This window comes from Aplidium turbinatum, chromosome 12, assembly GCF_918807975.1.
Source record: "Aplidium turbinatum chromosome 12, kaAplTurb1.1, whole genome shotgun sequence".
Lineage (NCBI taxonomy): Eukaryota > Metazoa > Chordata > Ascidiacea > Aplousobranchia > Polyclinidae > Aplidium > Aplidium turbinatum.
Window position 1 is genome coordinate 1,022,317 of NC_137483.1, and position 19,460 is coordinate 1,041,776.

The window sequence follows — 19,460 nt, forward strand, 5'->3', positions numbered from 1 at the left end:
CGCTGATTTCATCCAGGCGATATCAGTCTTTTATTTGACACCATCATCTCTTTAATTTTTCTCGAGTTACTTTCGCATCTCTTGGAGGCACTTTAACGTATTCTTCTGTGCCATAGCTGTAATACAACCATGTGTGACTTGGTTTTGAATCTTTATCCTCGGACTGACAAAGTCTTGATAGGTTCTTCCTGGTAGTTTCGCATACTTGTAGAGGCTCTTGACGCAGGGCCAGTTACGGGGATTGACAGAGTGAAGTTTCGATTATTGAAGTGTTGTTGCTGGGGTACCGTATTATTCCATCCATTAGGTGCCGCTGAATGGAAAGCTGTTCTTAAAACGCGTTTCTCAAACGCACACCCCGAGAGTCGAACCAGCGCCGCTTGATTGTTTGTTTGTTTATCTTTATCCTGCATTGCGGGAAAGCGGACTTGAGCGCTATGCATCGGTGTACGCCTTCCGACGTACACCTAACCCACGCTGCAGCCGACTGCAATGTCTGTTAATGTCTGCAATGTCTGTTGATCTTGAAACTTCTTCGTTCACGAAGTCACGCACTAACCAACTGAGCTATCAGGGCGTGACATCACAGAATCAGGCGTCAGATTGTGATTATGGTTAAGAAAAGTAGGACAATTTCCTTTATGAACTCAACTGATTGCAGTCACTAAGATAGTCACAGAAGAAAAAAGAATAATGGCAGAGGGTGGGAATCGAACCCACGCAATCGAAATGACTATTTCCTTGCCCTACTAACCCGTTGGCCATGCTGTTCGAGGTCATGCATTCACTTAATTTACTTTGTATTAAAATTCTTTCGTGGTAACGCCCCTGACTCAAGATCAAGCAGCTCTGGTTCGACTATCGGGGAGTGCGCTTGAGCAACGCATTTTAGGACTGCTCTTCATTCAGCGGCACTTGATCTTTTTAGTCGGAGAACGACAAAAATAACCATAACAACCCCCAAAATAACCCAGTCCAGAAAAAATGTGTCTGCAAATCATTTCGAACTTGAACAAGGTGACCCACATCGGGTTTATCGCTGTCTATTGTTGCTGGCACCCGACTGTCGAGAAACATTTAGAAGCACAGAAACGTTCAGTCTGAAGACTGTTGCCATGTCGTCCCTTTTATGGACTAGCTAAGGCAAACAAATTGTTCACTTAATATCAAAGTTTCAAGGTTTTTGATATTCGTTTAAATAACACTTTAAAACCAATTCGAAACAGCCTACAGGAAAAAAAATGACAAAATAACATGGCAAAGTTTAAAATACTTGATGAAAAAATTTTGATTGAAACGACTCACAATCAGGTAGACTGTATCGGTAAACAAACGGTTAATTATTATATCTACGTTTTCCGGAAAACTTCTTCCAAAAATTTCCAAGGCTGGAAGACCGTCTTGCGGTCAGAAAGTTTGTGGTTTCATTCTTCTGTTGAACGTTGCAAAGGTAACAACATTTCAAACAAAAGTAACATCGGTTATATCGAAACAACAATCTTAGTCTGTAACACTTGCGATTAGTAGATCGTAAACCAACAGTGTGCAACCCCTGATAATCTTATGGAGAATCCCATCAACGTGGATTGCCTCCATTTCCTCAAGTTGGAGGCAAAGTTCATGACATTTTTATTGTTAAAACACAAATATGTTTAATATGAATGTTTTCATCGGGAAAGTCCCTTCAAAGCTGGATGAGACTTGAAGGGTCCTCCAGCATATTGTGGCAATGTTTTCTCAACGACATAGTTCATACGACTGCGCATAACAACATGATAGGTAGCGTCAACCGCCGTGGCATCCCGGACACACACTTCGCGGAGTGACATTGAAGCCAGGCTGTACTACAAAGGCTGCTCTGCGAGAAGTGCGAGATATGAAGTGGAAAGTAACGAAAAAGATAAAAGTTGCAAATAATAATTTGAAATTTTCAACAGATGAAAGTCATCCTCTGTGCAGATGGCTATGACTGGTCGGGGGAGGGTGGGGCCCCTTGGTCAGAAGCAATGAACCAAACCTCGTTCCTCCTGTTGATGAAACGGAAGGGGCTGTCGTAACCGACCGCGTAGAAGGATTCAGGATCAATCTTTGAATTATCGATCCCATTCTTCTTCAAATCTTCAAACAATATCTTCGCCTGCTCAGTGAACTCAGGACGCTTGGCGAATCCACGGAACACCCTGCAACGTCACGATGGTTGATCACTGTTCCTTATTCAGGCAGCTAATGATTTCGTGTCAGAATACATTCCTGGAGACGTCTTATACGACGTTGTATCAATATTCAACAACAATAACAATTACTTTTCTTGTCAGCAATCCAAAAATACACGATACCGGTCAATACGTTCGCTCAAAGGTGGGCAGGAGGGCGTTACGCTTTTTGGCATACTGTAGCAGTATATGCTTTTGAGAGTAGCGGATGCCTTTGCTATCACGCGGTGAAACTCACCGGACGTAAACAACGATGTCCTTCCTGTCCTCAATGAAGACGTCGGGATTGCTGGGAGCTGGAGGATTATCCTGGTAGGCAGATGGAGTGTAGAAGGACATCGTGTAGCTGGAAGTGGAGTTAGGTTCTTCATTTCGGGGCATTTTCATTGTAACAGGGACGGTCATTGATATCTTCTCATCTGGAGAATGATACACATAAATATATTATTTAACATTTTATTAACGCCTGGCCAACCTAATAAAAAATGAGCCTAAAATATCGAAACTAAACTTCAGCAAACGTTTCGACAACTAAACTGTTTTGATCTTCAATGCTGTTGAATAACACTGAAATACTTCCACAAATGCCTGCACTTTATAAGAGCAATTTACGGCTTAGTTTTCATTAATATAATAATCGCATTGCTGACACTCATCTTCACCGCTATTATGGGTCTGCTACTATTCGGTGAGTCCGATTCGGTGAGTTCCTAACCTCTAACCCTAAAACAGCAATGATAATTACGCTACGGTACCCGATAATTTAAAAAAAAATCCCCCGTTAAGGGATCGGACTCACCGAATCGGACTCACCGAAAGGAGCCATTCCGGCCATTATTACGTGACTGTGCCACAAGCGTGGTGGTCACTGGTCAATGCTTTGTTGCAATATAGTTAGTGCAGAAGCATTAGAGCAAACAATGAAGTTTACGAATAAGTTTAAGAAAAGAATGATTAGAAATTGGAGCTTGGAACAACACCACGAAGCTTACTCTTCTCATTTTTTCCCGTAATGTATCCAAACAACTTCCAAAAAGTTCCCCTTCCCATACTTCCTTCATTCGTTGTTGGGCTGACGGTGCTTGTCCAGTGAGCAGCAGGGTAGGAACGAATTTCAAACGACCCATCCTTAAAACAAGATACACTTTGAAGTAAATATTTGACGTTCTTTAGTGATGGCTATTGGCTATGCAAGGAACACTGGTGAACAGTGGAAATGCTTTTAAAACGAAATGAGCTGAGCTCACATGGAAGAGTCGTCGTCTTTTGAGAGTTTGGGATCATAGGTAACCTTTCATCACCCCATTGTTGGGTAAGTTTCTCAGACCTACAGCGAGAAGCTACTGGAGAGCAGCCAGTCTTTGGTCGACCAAGACAAACCTTTTGCAAAAATTTGCGAATGCATGTTAACGTTGTTGTCACATTTATATAAAGTGACTAACTGACCAGTGACCATCCATTAAGACATATCTTTAACGTAGCTAAGAACGAAATGTAGTTTTCCAAATGCCAACAACTAAACTAATAAAACGTTTCTTGACAGTGGCCCAATAGATAGATAAATTTACGCTGTTGGAAAGTAGCCTACTGGTTTCAGGCATTCACTGCATTTAGTTTAACCTCTAGGTATCGTTGCGTGTTTTAATTCTGATTCTTACTGCTTTACTTTACTCATTTTATCAGTATGTTTTTGTGTTGTGCCATCGTTGCTGAACAGGTTATGTTAACCTGTTTTAGCCACCTTGATAAAGTCAGTCGTGCTGACTGACGAAACGTCGGAAATACAAAAGCTAGTTATCATCTTTAACATCACGAGGTAACCTAGCATATAGTCACCAGAAGAACGCAAACTAATTTTATAACTAAACTAATATATATCATAAGTTTCTGGGCAGCCGATTGTAGCATCGAATAGACAGCGATAGACACGTGTTTCGCCCATGAGGCTCAGTATCGCACCGTATGGTGTTAAACTGTTTTATTCGCATCAACAGCGCACGGGTACAAATAATTGACACGGCGAGAGAGCACAAACAAACATAGCCAGGTCGAAGACTTTCAGAAACCGGCCTGCCACACCCCGCGGCGGCGGGGAGCGGCGTGATTTAGGGGTGACGATGCACCCGGAGGGGTAAGTCCACCAGCTTAGGTCGCGGGGGCCAGGCTGGGGAGTCGAGGTATTGGGGAGGGAGAGTGTGGATCGAAAACGTTACCGGTACATGACCCGTCCGCAAATTTAGTTGCCACTTGGGTAATCGACCGCCGCTTTACCAGTCAGTTTAACTCTTATGCTTGTGGAAAGAAAAGAGCCAACAAAACCAGCAGGTGCCAGGGGTAGGACATGTGAAGAAGGGGTGTTCTTCCCGGCCATCAGCACAAGGCTGATCACTCGCTAGTACAGCGAGCAGCAGTAACGCTTCGCTAACCAGAACGGTGTAGCTTTCACGCTAGCCATAAAGACCACCAATAAACGATAAGTTTCTGGGCAGCAGATTGTAGCATCGAATAGACAGCGATAGACACGTGTTTCGTGTACTAGCGAGTGATCAGCCTTGTGCTGATGGCCGGGAAGAACACCCCTTCTTCACATAATATATATCACGTAACTTCCTTTAAGCCACTGAGCTACACAAATTGCATAAAACAACATAACAAAGCTTTGATTTGTTTTGCTAATATTACAGCATTACTTCAGTGTGTGCTCATCTGCTCCCCAGTTTGAGTTTCCCAGCTTTTGCAAAACACTGAAGCAAACAGCACTGGCTCTCTGTTATTCGACCGCTGAATACTGCGCTCCAGTATGGGCTAGGTCAAGCCACACCAAAGTAATTGACTCCGAATTAAACCAAGCATGTAGAATCATAACTGGCACACTCCGTCCAACACCAATCGCCGACCTCTATAACTTAGCAACTATAGCCCCACCTCATATCCGAAGAGAAGTCACTACAAAAAAGGAAAGAGTAAAACAAATATCCGACCAACGCCACCCTCTCTATGAACACAAACTTATCCCAGCAAGACTCAAGTCACGCAAAAGCTTCATCAAAGTCGGCCCATTGGAACACACAAGCGCGACAGCTGCACGACTAGAAATGTGGACCTCTGAGCCCGATAGGACACAACATCCTGCCATCCCAAGTCCTTCCGAAAGTCTACAACAAACTCCCACCCTTGAGAGAAGAGAGTGGTGCTGCCTAAACAGAGCCCGCTGCGGAGTCGGGAGAAATAAAAGCAATCTTTTCCGATGGAAGATGACTCCTGACCCAATGTGTGATTGCGGCCTAGACAATCAGACAATGAAGCACATCCTCACCAACTGCCCCCTTAGCCCTTCATGTGATGACAACGACCTCAAAAACATCACAAACAATGCTCTTACCTGGCTCCGACACTGGCGTGACAAGCTATGAATGAATGAACAGCATTACTGAAAAGTGACATTATGCATTTATGCAACACTTGTAAGTCTGTGCATTAGGGTGGCTCATTTTCCTTGATGTTCTTTAAAATTTTTATCAGTTTTGGAATAATGTTTCATTTTGCTCACTGATATTTGCAAACCAAAATTTTTTGTTGGGTTTTGACCTTTGACCCTGGTTCACCCAAGGAGAAGTTCTGAATTTTTCTGAAAAATTAGTAAATTTCAAAGTGGTTTGGCAGTATCTGAACAGGGGATTTCTCAAAATTTGACCAAGTGACTTTGACGTCACTTCCTCTGTTAACTTCCACGTGGAACATCTTCACGCTACTCCAAGTCTGAGAGTCACTAATAGTGCATGCTTTTAGTGTCATTTTAGTTGATTTTACTGTTTTTACAGCCTTTTCGCAGTCCGTGAATCTATAATATATAGCCCAACAAAAATTTTTGGCACAAAAGATGAGAGTCATTTTAGAGTATTTCAGGGCCCCTGATTCCGAAAATGCGCTTAGTTTTTTCGAATTGGCTCTAGATTTCGAGATATTCGACAATGAAAATATTTTTGAAATTGTTACTCAAAAGCTTTCAATTAGCAAATTACTTATTTTCAGCCCTGTTTAGCATTATGATGTCATAATTGCACTACTCTAGTTCAATTGGTTCATATTGCACGAAAGTTCAAAACGCAAGCGAAGGTTGAAATGAACCTTGTTTAACGTAAGTGAGACATAAATATTCAATGAAAACAGTTGTGAATCAGTAGGCCTACAGCCCTACATCACAAGAAAAATATCCAGAAAGTCATGAGTTTATGAATGCAGCTTTATATTGAAAAGGTAGGCCTACTGAAATGGATACTGTACAAATGAAATTTTATTCTAAGCCTTTGCTAAGGCCAAGTCTTTGCTGCAAGAAGTTTTTTCTAGTCTATAGGCTAATAAAATACGCCTTTGACAAGTAGGATGCTGTACAAACAACCCAGATATATTTTACTGCATGAGGCAACGCAGAGGAGCAACGCATTCTGCGATAGATACAGCGCTATATAAAAACAAGCATTATTGTTATTATTATTTGACATGAAGCTGGGTGATCAAGGTAAGTCTTGGGTTCCTCCTAAAGTATGCAAACATTGCACTCAAACCCGTTTCTGGGCTCAAGGCTAAGAAGTTCAGAGTGCCATGACATAAAGAGAGCCGTGGAATCACCATGAAAATTGATACTTCTGTACGGTGAGCATGTTCGAATGAAGTTGGAACATCATGTTTACATGGAGTGTGCAAGGCAGTCATTGCGTGCACGTTGCTATTTCTGTTTTTTGTTTGCCCTCTCTTGTTTCAAGTGGTGATTTACTTGAAACAATAGGAAAACGGGCATGACTGAGAGTAACCTCAATACCTTCAGTAATGTTTTGGAGCAAGGTCAAGCTTTTTTCTCAAAACCATTTCTACCACCTAGCCTACTGTAGAAGTTAAAGATTTAGTTATCAAAAGTGGTAGCTGGAATCTGGCTAACTCAAAAACTAGAGCCAGTTTGATAAAACTTAGTGCATTTTCAGAATCAGGGGCCTCAAAATACCTTAAAATGACTCTCACATGTCCTGCCTTTATATATAGGCCTAGCCTAAAAAAAATTTGTTGGCCTGTGAAAATCGATAAACATCGTCAAATGATTCAAGAAACTGAAAGCTGTAGATATTCACTACAATGAACGGTGCACAAAGAAAATCATGTCTGAAATGTGGTAGAATTCGACATTCTGAGAGTAGGCCTAATACACGTGTCAGTGTTCATGGAGTTGCTAATTAAACTACTTTGCTTGCTACAAGTTTGTGTTCCTGCCTCTTATTGTGTCCATTAAGATGCTAGAGTGCATTAGAAGATAGCGAGTTAGCAGTTTCAGGGATAAGCGAAAATTCGATATTTTGAAAAAATTCAAACCAGGTGAACCAGGGTCAAACGTTAATATTTTTTTGTGAAATTTGGTGTAGGAGATACATTTACCAAAAGGAACAATATTACAAACTGACGAAAAATTTAAATTGAAAAAAATTTTTTTTTGAGATTTTGCGCCAGCCTACTGTGCATAGTTAAAATCAAAGGAATAAACTAAAAAAATCCATTATTACCCTAAGCGTCAAACACAACTTGTAATGTGAAATACAACTGAATCATATTGAGGCTCCATTACATGAATTCACAAGTCGCATACCATGCAAGCTTGATGTGAAGTAAATGAGCAGATTTAATCAAAGTTTCCACTTTTGCATCCTGCAATTTACAGCTACATAGAAAGAAAAGGTCCAAACAGTATTTCATGAGAAAACCAGTTTCCTATAGAAATAAGGATTCTCATTCTTGCAGTGGCGGCTCGTCTATAGAAACTGCAGAACTGCAGCACCCCCTGCACATTTCAGAATTTATTTTTTTTAATAATTTTACGTTTTTTTTATTTTCTCTATAGATCCTACCGACTAGAAGTTTCATAATTTCTGAATTTTAAAAATTATTATGATTTTTCAAGTTTTATATTTGGAAGCTCTGAACTGCAAGCTCTGCAGTTCCGATCTTATAAAAGAAAAACAAACGGGAATGGTGACGTCATATTTGGCTGAGGTTGCTTTAAAACTGCACAATTCCGAACTGCAAATTTTGCAGTTGCCTGTCAGGCTAGCTATTGTTGCAAGTATGCTTCATCGTTTTCAAGGACAATGTTAGGTGGCTGCGACTGATGCTGTTACATGGTTAGACTAATGTGCTTTGTTTTCTGCAACGATAAAGCTTAGACTAGGTTATCATTATCGTTCTTACTTAATTAAATTTAAGCTAGGTTCGTTGTTTATTTGTGATAAAAGTTAAGGTCAAAAATCTAGGGGTGTAACTGTAAGAACAACGCAACTTCTTAATTGGCTAGATTTTTTATCAGCATTTTGCTGAGCAGGGTCTGCCATATTTATATTAATTCCACATCGCATTGTTATTTTCAGGCTGTGTGTTGATTGTTTATAAGTGCTAGTCTACTTGTGCAGCAAGTTGTAGACTGGTAGAAGGATAGGTCATAACATGGGAGGCTGCAACGTGGTGCTGTCAATGTGAACTTTCATATACAAACAGTTAATAAAGTTCATGAACATTTGGAACCTTTAAAATTCTGCCTTGATGAAATACAGTCAACACTCAACATCAACCATTGATCATACCATTTCAGAAGCAACAGGTATTTTGCATTACCTTACCTACAAAAATTGCTGTGTTGGTTGCAGCTGTTGCATCAAATAATGCCTCATGTTGAAGTGATTTTCAACCAAATGCAATCTCGAGATATTGATGTGTTGAAAGTACATGAATATATAAGCAATTTTAAAAGTGCAATTTCTGTGATAAGAAACTCAAAAGTACTGTGAGAATTCTTCAAAAACACTTATGGCTGAAGCGAAGGAGGTGTGTGACTGCATATGCGTTGACATAATGGCTAGATATTCCTTCCCCAAACAATTAGTAGCTGCAAAATTGTTCAACAAGAGAAGCTTCAATAGCTTTAAGAATAAACTGCCCATACATAAGGTGGCAGTAACTGTTGAAGCATATCCCATCATCATAGAAAAAGAAAAGTTTGAAACTGAACTTGCAGTATTCTGCAGCAGGTCAGACATGCATGAATATTCCGCGTTATTGGAATTGTTGACATTTATTCAGAAAAGTAATTTAAATGATGCTCTTAGTGAAATTTCCAAACTGGTAAAATTCCCCCTGACCATTCCTATGACCACAGCAGAGCCTGAACGCTGCTTTTCAACATTAAAAAGAATCAAAACATTTCTGAGGAGTACCATCAATCAAGAAAGGCTCTAATCACTAAATGCTCTTGTCGTCATTTCAACGGAGAAAAAATTTTTAGTATAGCTTTGGTAGAGAGGTACTTTTTAAAAACCATAGACAGACAATTGATAATAACTTAATAACATTGAATTGCATAATTCAAAATTCAAAAAATTTTTCATCTCCCAGACATTAACGACAAAGTCATTTACCTTTTTGCTCAAAAGAAAACAAGAAGAATGGATTTTGTCTATAAATAAGCTTGGTTCCAGTTGATATGGAGCAGTTTATTTGTAAGTAACTTATGTTTTGTAGTTTATCCCACTGTTTACCTAAGTTGTATCCACCCTAGTTATAGTGCATGTGCAGCATCCACTGTAGGAACTTTGTGTCTTTTGTTTATTTGTTATTCATAGTAATGAAATAACCCATCATAATAAAATTTGTCAGACAATCCACAAGAAATCTTGTATTTCTGCAAAAGAAAAACTTTGCTGGATCATCCATGGCCTTGACTTAGTAACTCACTACTTAGCGGAGAGTTCAACTCGTCAATGATGCAAAACACCAATTTGGGAAAAGATATGTCTGGACAATCAATGGCAACAGTTTTGTATTTATATATTCACAGACACACATAATCAAATCTTCAGAAGACATCCTAAAGTTAAGTATGTACCGATTAATTAATCTTTTAATGTTTCGGGTTAGGCCTATTAATAGCCTATCGAATTTGTTAAAACTGGTAACTATTTACAAAACAGTGCTTATATGTATATTATATATATGATACGGCAAATAATTTTAACCAATGTATATTGTATAGGCTAGATTGTCACTCTCTTGTTGGACACTTCCTTGTTACTTGTAAATTAGGAGAAAAAGTCTGCTTTGAATTCATCGTTTTTTTTGTCCGAACAATGATAGTTGTAGCAAGATCCCGATATCAATTGAGCAATTGTGTTCAAACTGGAAATTGGTGTTTTCGTGTTTAAATTTCACAACAATTTACTACCAGATTGCTTCTCCAACCGTTTTAAATATGTCAAAGAGGTTCACAGCCTGTGTACAAGAAACCATGATAATGATTCTCTAAACATTCCATACTTCTCAAAAACGCTTGTAAAAACATGGAAACAGGTGCACAAACATGGAACGAATTTCCTTCTTCAATTAGAAAGAGTGATACAAAGTCACTTTTTGTCCACAAACTAAAGCAATGTTCATTTAAGCAAACAAAACGGATACGCAATAGAAAGACAACGTAGAAAGGCTGTTTTTGCATTCTTATAAAGATTCCAGTTGAAATCCGAATTACTTTACAAAAGATTAGGCCTACCTAACAATAATGTTGACTGCTTGTGCTGTACTTTTATGTTTGTAGATATTAACAGCAAACGCAACACTCCATAACTAACACGACACCAAAGGAGATGAGAGCTTCATCAACACCATCAGGACATCATCATCTACCAGCTCATCCATTCCATCACTCACCAGGACAAGAAACAATAACTTAAACTGGATCTCAAACCTCAATCGTCGACTCGTCGTAGGCTACTGTGTGGTGTGCAGTTTGACCATAGAAAGAGCTCAACATCTGCTCTCCTGGGCCACATCGAAACGGGCTTTTGCCTGAGGATGGGTTTCTTTTATGTTCGGTTTTCTTTCTCCATCTTATTATTATTATGATTACTGCTGAGTGCTCATTCACATCAATATTGGAACTGACAAATTCAATCCACAACACTTTTCATTAGGATGTCATTCATTACTACATTTGTGCTTGTTTATGTTTTATTTTTTACTGTTTGTTTTTTGGGTTTGTGGCCGTGCTAACTAGACATAGCCTATACTACATGATTTTCTATTCAGGCACGTTTTAAACCTTTCAAGGTTTTGCCACCTTTTCCCGTTCATTAACGTGCTGGTAGGCCTATATCGACTATTGTAGTTGTACAGTAGTTAGTAGTATCTTTTTGGTCTCGGATGCGTTAATGACAAAAAATACAATGATTCACTGATATTCATATTATGAGCAAAATGTTCTCATCTATTACTTCAGATTTCCTATTTTGCACCAACCTTTAGGAAAAAGCAATTTTTTTATTTCAAAGTTCTAAAAGTCCACATTTTCAACTGCTCAAAATTTTTATTTTTTGTCCTGAAAACACCAGGAATGGCATTTTAGAGCATATAAAAGTGCAAAATTTTCTGGGGGAGCATGCCCCCAGACCTCCCTAGGAAGCTCGCGCCTTCGGCGCTCCTATGTTCCTGTTACATTATGATGTCATACTTGCCATCTAAATTTGCAGCACCCCCATCACCAAAGGTCACGAGCCGCCACTGCATTCTTGAACATCAAGCTCATTTATCTCAGTTTATATACATAGTTGTGGAAAGCTAACATTAGTAAATAGTTCACATTTTATCAACTGAATCAAAATAGGTTAGCCTTGTGGCCAACTGGAATTGTTTAGTGTGATAAACATCGAAAGATTTGAGAATTATTGTGAATTGCTGCTGGGTTTAATGGATGTCAATAGCATTGCTGCAGCATGAGATATTTCAATTAATGTAGATACTTTTAAGTTACCACCCTGTACAGTAAAACAAGTTAATTTCATAAATTTAAGTATGACATCGACATGGAATAGACACGGTTAGTTGTACCCAATGTACCTCAACATGATAAGTTTCACAATGTGCAGGTCAAAGTTAGTCAAGAATAATTGTTTACACCTTTAAAAGCAAACAACTTTGAAAATTGTGTTGCATGCAATAATTTCTTTAAATTTTTGATATAATATAAAACTTTGTGTAAACTGTGAACATGTTAAGTCATTGTCATATACTTTCTAGCCATGTTTTAAATCATATTATATTGCATATCAAGGCACTGCAATAATTAATGGTCACACAATGCACTGATAAAAACAAATAAAATATCACTGTCAGGTAATAAATTAGGATGATTATTGATTTAGTTAGTAACATTTCACCTTTGGTTGGTTCGGCAGTGACTTCCAATCTGGTTGCTCATAACCTCGATATTTTTCATTGGGTATTAACTCTGGAGGGTTGAAAAAGTCAAAAAATCCCATTCTGGCTTTATTTAACTTTGGTTTAAATATTTTCAGAAGCATACAATCTACAAAGGAGGAAGATAGTGTTACAGTACAAACATAGGCTTGGCAGCATATTTTTTGTAAATTCTAATGAAACATGGCAATAAAAAGGCTTCTTCATTGGCAACTAATCGTATCATGTTTGTATCATTTGAAACATCGACAAATAATCACGTGACAATGATGATTGTCGAGCTTCCAGAAAGAACATAACACATGCTGATGTTACCTCCAACAGTATTTTGAACTATCTTACATAAGCGTATAATTACAAACTCCCAAACCCTAAAATAGGATTACCTTTCCTTTGATAGGTCTTGTTTTTAATATTTGGTACTTAGCGTATATATATATATATATATAAAACAATGAAAACTATTAATACTACAAAAAGTGCTCAATGCCAAGCAAAAAGGCAAAGCAGAGCGAATTAAATTAAATTATTAATGGAAACCAATTGGTTTCCATTGGGACAAATTGATTGATACTTTATCGTGGCGGATGGAGGCTGTCCTTAGTAATTCTGGAGTTTTTTTTCTGCAGATTGGATTACGGTTATAATATTTAATATCTTTTCAGGAATGCAGGTTTAGAGGTTTTTTTTGCAGATTAAATTACAGCTGTAATATTTAATATCTTCTCAGGAAGTACAGGTTTAGAGATTTTTTTTGGCAGATTAATTTACAGTTGTAATATTTAATATCTTTTCAGAAGTATCGATTCTTTACTGTTTACATGTTTTTTGCAGACCTTCTGATGATCCGTTAGGTGAAACAATTTGTAAAGGCTTCAGATAGTAATAACTACATTTGATTTGATTTATATATATATATATATATATATATATATATATATATATATATATATACTGATTGAAAAGTTTAACTGCAGTTTTTGATTTGAAGTTACTATCCAATTCTCTTCCATTGGCTTCTTTCTACACAAAGCTATCTTCACAGTTAGAAAAGCCTGAATTAACTATGAAATTTTTAATAAAGCAATGGTAAAAGAAAATGTGATAGAGTATGAAGACTTTATTAAAGGTTTATTTCAATGTTTGGGAAACTAAACTATACCACAATTTCCTGGGCCAATGTATTTTTTGTTTTATATATATTTGGTCTAGGAGTCTAAAAGTTGGCAGGTTTGACAAATAACACAATTGCACAAAAAATGCCAATTGAAAAATTAATAATATTTCAATTATTAGAAAGCAATACTTTTCACCAGAGAGGTTAGGTCTTTTAAACCATGTATAATAATTTTCATTCAATTGATTGTTGATGCAAGTTTTTGGCTAGTAGCCTACCATGTTACTGTTAGACTATGAGACCAAAGATGCTCGATCGTTTGGCTGAAAACCAAACAATATAAGGTTCTTAAACCTTGGTTCATTGGTCAACTATTCTCAATGCAATTAATTTTTCAAAATTAATTTCAAATTAATTCAAGAAAATCTGTTGATTTGGCCTTTTGAAACATCCTTCTATTTGGCTGCATGTATATTTCGCTGCTGTGTCGGACATGAAAACGGATTGACAAATCACAGATACTTTTTGTTAATGTTACAGTACTGTATGACTATGAAAAGGCACTTAAACAATGGTGCTTTTTTTAAATTGAGAAAACTTGAACTGGAAAACTTTTGAACAGCTACAAAGATTATACTTAGTTTTTCATTGTAAATTTCTTGTAAAGCGCAACATACCTACTGTTGAAGCATGCATGTGATGGCTATCGAGGATGATGGTCACGCCATGACATGCTTGCCTCATCAGTATATACATGTTGTGCTTTACAAAATATTTTTAATGCATATATACGATACCTACTGTTGAAACATGCATATAAACTAAATAATAATATTAGTGGTGTTGAAAGCACATTTCAGCTTTTTCAAGATATACGTACGTAATTATTATACATGATTATTGATTGGGCCTAGCCTATTCAATGAACCACAGCATGATGCCTATTTGAAGGATGGTAAGTTGTTTTCCAAGCACTCTAAAGACTTTCAATTTATGTTATTCTAAAATATTAAGGCACTGGAGGATTAAAAAAGCATACACAAGCATAACAGACCACAAAGATTACTCAAGCAACAAACAAAGTTTTCTTAATTCAAAGATTAGTGGGTGCACTATCCCAAAGCACTAAGTTCAAAAAATCGGTTTGCTCCATCCAGCCATAATCTGTTGAACACCTGATCCTAAAATAATCTGACGTTTTCCAGTCTCATCAATCAAATATCGGAATAAAATGATTGCACTAACGACATGGTTAGTGGCCACAACCCACAAGTTCTTGCATAACTTTCTAAGCTGGCGCTGTTTGTTGATGACTGAGGTTATGTAACTGCATCATTGAAGCGTGTCATCCAAACATAAGTGAGCATTCGAGCGTGTTATTCTATTGCAAAACAGCAAAATGCAAGAATAACTCGCTTTCAATTGAGTTTGGTTTTATTTCTGACCATCACAGCAAAAAACAATATATGCTAAACAAACAAACATAGCAGGAGTCTAAAATAAGGTAGAAGCGAAAACACAAAAGTTTTCGTAAAAATTGAAACACTAGGCTGCAAACAAGTGAAAACAAGTCGCTTCTACCTTTTTCTAGACCTCTGCTATGCTTGTCATATATTGTTTTTTCGTTGTGATGGTCAGAAATAAAAACAAACTAAACTGAACAAGAAAATATAGCCACAAAGTTTGTGAAAAATTAAATTCGACATAGGCTTGCACTGATATGTGCACCTTTCTCTTGAAACAAGTCATTTCAGGATATGTAAATCACAACATTCCTGTGTTTACAAGTGAATAAAAAAATAACAGTTAACCTCTCAAGTACATGTAGCTCCACACAGAGTGAAATTTACATGCCTTTTGACTCTTTTTTATTTCTTTAAAAGTATTATTGACTCAAAAAGAATGTCTAAAAAGACATTACGAAAAGTAACTACGGACAAATGCCAGTGTTTCGATCTTCCGATCTCTTCAGCGTAGTAAAGTGAAAGTAGAAAGTTGTCTTGAACTTTCAAGACAAAGACAGTAGACAAAAACAAGACAGTAGAAAGTTCAAGACAACTTTCTACTTTCACTTTACTACGCTGAAGAGATCGGAAGATCGAAACACTGGCATTTGTCCGTAGTTACTTTTCGTAATGTCTTTTTAGACATTCTTTTTGAGTCAATAATACTTTTAAAGAAATAAAAAAGAGTCAAAAGGCATGTAAATTTCACTCTGTGTGGAGCTGCATGTACTTGAGAGGTTAACTGTTATTTTTTTATTCACTTGTTGATTCATTCATATCAGTTTGTATCCTCTGGGGATCCTTCTCTTGTATCATGGGCCAATCCTATAGATGTTTGCTGGTACACCCCTTCATTTTCTTTGAATTCCTGTGTTTGTTGTCTTGAAAGCAAAATGGGGAAGCTTATTATCTGAATAGTTTCATATTTCAAACGAAACGGGGTGAGGCAAGATGGTGTTCTCAGGCCACATCTGTTTTCAATATATGTTGATGATTTATCAATTCAGTTGAATAAAGTCAATGTTGGGTGTAGGACTGCAGGCTACTGTAGGCCTACAGAGTGTACAGTTGGTCATAATTATTTGAATCACATTCTTTTTGCAGATAACGCATTTGCTGCTTTTCGCCTAGCCCCAGACAGCAAACCAAACATTAAAATAGACAAAAGGTTAATTTGGTGTCTGGGGCCAAGATTTTTTGAATAATTTTGAATAATGCTAATAGGCTAGGCTATTATACTAGTGCCGCACTATTCACATTTTAAACAAAATATTTTGATCCTTGATGCAGTAGGCCAACTTTGCAAGTCTTTTTACAACTTTCTATATAGGCTAGATGTCAATCTTCAGAAAAATTGTGAAACAAACGCTCTTTCCAATTCTGACGCTCTTGTCGAATCGTGGTACGTCGCTGCCATTCGAAAGTTTACTCGTTCACAATTCGCCGCAACAGTTGATCCAGTAGCCTAACTGTGTCATTGTATACAGTAGCGTTGACAGGGGGGTCCTGAGGGTGCTTTTATACCCTACCCGGGATGATTTCAGGGGTCGGAACCATTCTAAAGGGCTCGGAAACGTAAAGAGACTACCTCGTATTCGTTAGATGGGGCGCGATCTTCTTGGAAGTGTCTTGATTGGCGCCGCCCGAGAATCTCATTAGTACCAGACCCAAAATATTCTCTCAACGGCCCTGGGAGTCAACTATGACGTATCACTCAGCCGGTGCTCATTGATTTGTTTTCCGCAAATTCAATCAAGAAACTCTTGGAATGACAGAGGAATTTCACTTGAGAGACCAAGCTGGCAGCTGACTCCTCAGTGTTGCAAGAATGCAAGATTATTGGGGCGTGACTGCTGAGAATCAACGTTGTTTGCCGCGTGACGTTGCATTGTTACGTGGCCAAGCAACAAAACCAGAGTTATATAATTTATATTTTGAGGTGATGTAAGATTTGAAAAAGTTTGACTTCGAACAAGATCCATCGATCTGGATCACCACGTGCGCTCATATCGCGTGTACGGAGACGAAACAAACGTTTTTATTACGAAACAAAGCAGGACACGCAACTTGCATCAAAACAAAACGAAAATTTTCCTAATATAAACGTAGTATTGAATAAAGTGTGAACACCCGAACCATCAAATGATTGATATGTTCAGTTTTTCACTATCCCTTGACTTGATTGTTCAATTTGGTTGTCAAGTTTATGTTATGTGGCATGTAGACCTTGATGTAGACACAATATGGGAACTGCAATATGTTTTTTCTTACCCGTAGTCCTAGTTTAAAGGAATCCAGTAATTCCAAACGAATTCCAAACTTGCACAAAAACATTCTATTTTTCTGAACATCAGGATAATTATTGTTTCACCATCATCAGGCTGACTTACTCGAAAGAGCGTGCTGCAGTGTGTAAAGGGTGCGGGCAGTGGCGTAGCTAGGGAATGTGCCGCCCGGGGCGGATTCAGATTTTGCCGCCCCTTCAGGAAAAAGCATGTGAAAATGAAATTTTTTTAATTGACTGAAAGTGGATTTTTTGTATGTTTTGAACCAGTAGCGTAGCCAGTAATTTTGAAAGGGGGGAGTTTTCAGGCCCGGCGGGCGAAGCCCGTCGGCGTCCTCGCCAAAGACGACACCCAGCGGCGGGGGGTCTGGGGGGCCTCCCCCAGAAAATTTTGAAAAATTACTTTGGATTTGGTGCATTCTGACAGCATTTTCAACAAAAATGTGGGTATAAATCCCCTAGTATAAATATTCCTGTAAAATGGTGCTGTCCGGTGGCATAGTAAAAGGATAAGATCATGTTTTCTTGGGAATTTTTCGGTAACTTAATAAAGCTAAGTCTCTATGTTTTCTTGTTGCTAATTCCTGGCTGAGATATTTGAATGTTTGGTATTGGCAAAACTCGCTCTTTTAATGGAGTTTCGTTTAAAATTAGGCAAACTTTGTTTTAGAGACATAGAGACTGAAAGCATCATTCTCAATATCGTGACGTCACATGCGTGCCAAAGAGGGGTTGTAACCCCCAAACCCCTCCTCCCCCTTGGCTACGCCACTGTTTTGAACGTTGCCACTCTGTTTGCTTTTATTTTCCGTGTACTTTTGCATTATCAACAAAAAAATAACGTCCTGTCTGAAAATGCCGCCCCCCAGACGTGCCGCCCGGGGCGGTCCGCCCCCCCCGCCCCCCCCTAGCTACGCCACTGGGTGCGGGGCGCTGCAGTGTGTAGGGGGTGCTGCAGTTTTGCAGTTTCTATGGACGAGCCGCCACTGATTCAGGCCGACCTACTCAAAAGATTTGAGACTTCACGTTATTTTTTCCTAACCAATATTTCTAAATTTTTAAACTTATTGAAACGCAAATTATATAACTCTGTCACGTAACAATCCAACGTCACGCCCCAATGATCTTGCATTCTTGCAACACTGAGGAGTGAGCTGCCAGCTTTGGTCTCGCAAATGAAATTCCTCTGTCATTCCAACAGTTTCTTGGTTGAATTTGCGGAAACAAATTAATGAACACACGCTGAGTGACAAGCAATGATAGATTGTTCAACAACTTCGAAATGCTTGTAATTTGCAAAGTCAATAATTGGGGATGATGATTTACCTTCACATGTTATGAATAATATCTGTGTCAACTTTGGCTTCTAACAAAATGGAGTTGAAAAGAAATCAGGGTCTTTGATTTTAAAGGAAAGTCCAATTTGTTGTGGGAGCCATGTTTGTTCCACGCGGCCACATTTCAAACCTTTTGAAAATCACAGGCAATTTAAACGAAGAATTATAACTTTTTGCAAGTGACAATAATGTCTACCTTTAAATAAAAATATCTACACAGTTTCAAAAAAATTAACAAATGAACAATCGCACAATCCAGTCCAAGACAAGTCGTGATCGATAAACGCGCTGCCTTTGTAAGGAAGTGACGTAACGATGAGTTAAAGGAAGTGACGTAACGATGAGTTTATTAGCTGAGGTCAAAAATGTCAAAGAAGTGACCTTCGAACCCAGTAGAATGTTTTGATCGGGAAACTATTTCAGTTTTGCAACAGATTAAGATCAAGGCCTTCCCTGCTTATTCGCGTTTCCTTCGCATTAACTGTATTAGGTCAATAGCTGTCTTATCGGAGAAAATATTTTTCGGAAACATTTTTCTTCTACAAACTAGAAACAATTCTTTTTTGTATTTTCTTAAAATTAATGCATCACCTACCGATTCGAAACAATCAAGCGTGAACAAGTTAAAACTTTCCCTGAACTCAATGCGCTGATGTGGAGAATGGAGATACCAGGTACTGATCATCATCTACAGAATGCTACCGTGTTCCCAACATAATCAAA

The 19,460-nt window shown here is 38.2% G+C and overlaps 1 protein-coding gene across 1 annotated transcript; it reads right to left on the reverse strand.

The window, feature by feature from the left end:
• Window positions 1-1,166: 1,166 nt before the first annotated feature.
• LOC145780962 (heme-binding protein 2-like) lies at window positions 1,167-12,599 on the reverse strand. Its single transcript, XM_082592646.1, has 4 exons — window positions 12,455-12,599; window positions 3,206-3,341; window positions 2,452-2,632; window positions 1,167-2,180 (listed from the first exon to the last, which is right to left on the reverse strand). The coding sequence occupies exons 1-4, from the start codon at window positions 12,596-12,598 to the stop codon at window positions 1,964-1,966; spliced, it is 678 nt and encodes a 225-aa protein (XP_082448772.1). The 5' UTR covers window position 12,599; the 3' UTR covers window positions 1,167-1,963.
• Window positions 12,600-19,460: the final 6,861 nt, after the last annotated feature.

Coding starts and splice junctions, on each gene's coding strand:
- LOC145780962 (XM_082592646.1), bottom strand. CDS start 12,598: ATGCTTCTGAAAATATTTAAACCAAAGTTAAATAAAGCCAGAATGGGA. Junction 2,633..3,205: donor TACGGGAAAAAATGAGAAGA/GTAAGCTTCGTG, acceptor ATCATTCTCCAG/ATGAGAAGATATCAATGACC. Junction 2,181..2,451: donor GACATCGTTGTTTACGTCCG/GTGAGTTTCACC, acceptor GTGACGTTGCAG/GGTGTTCCGTGGATTCGCCA.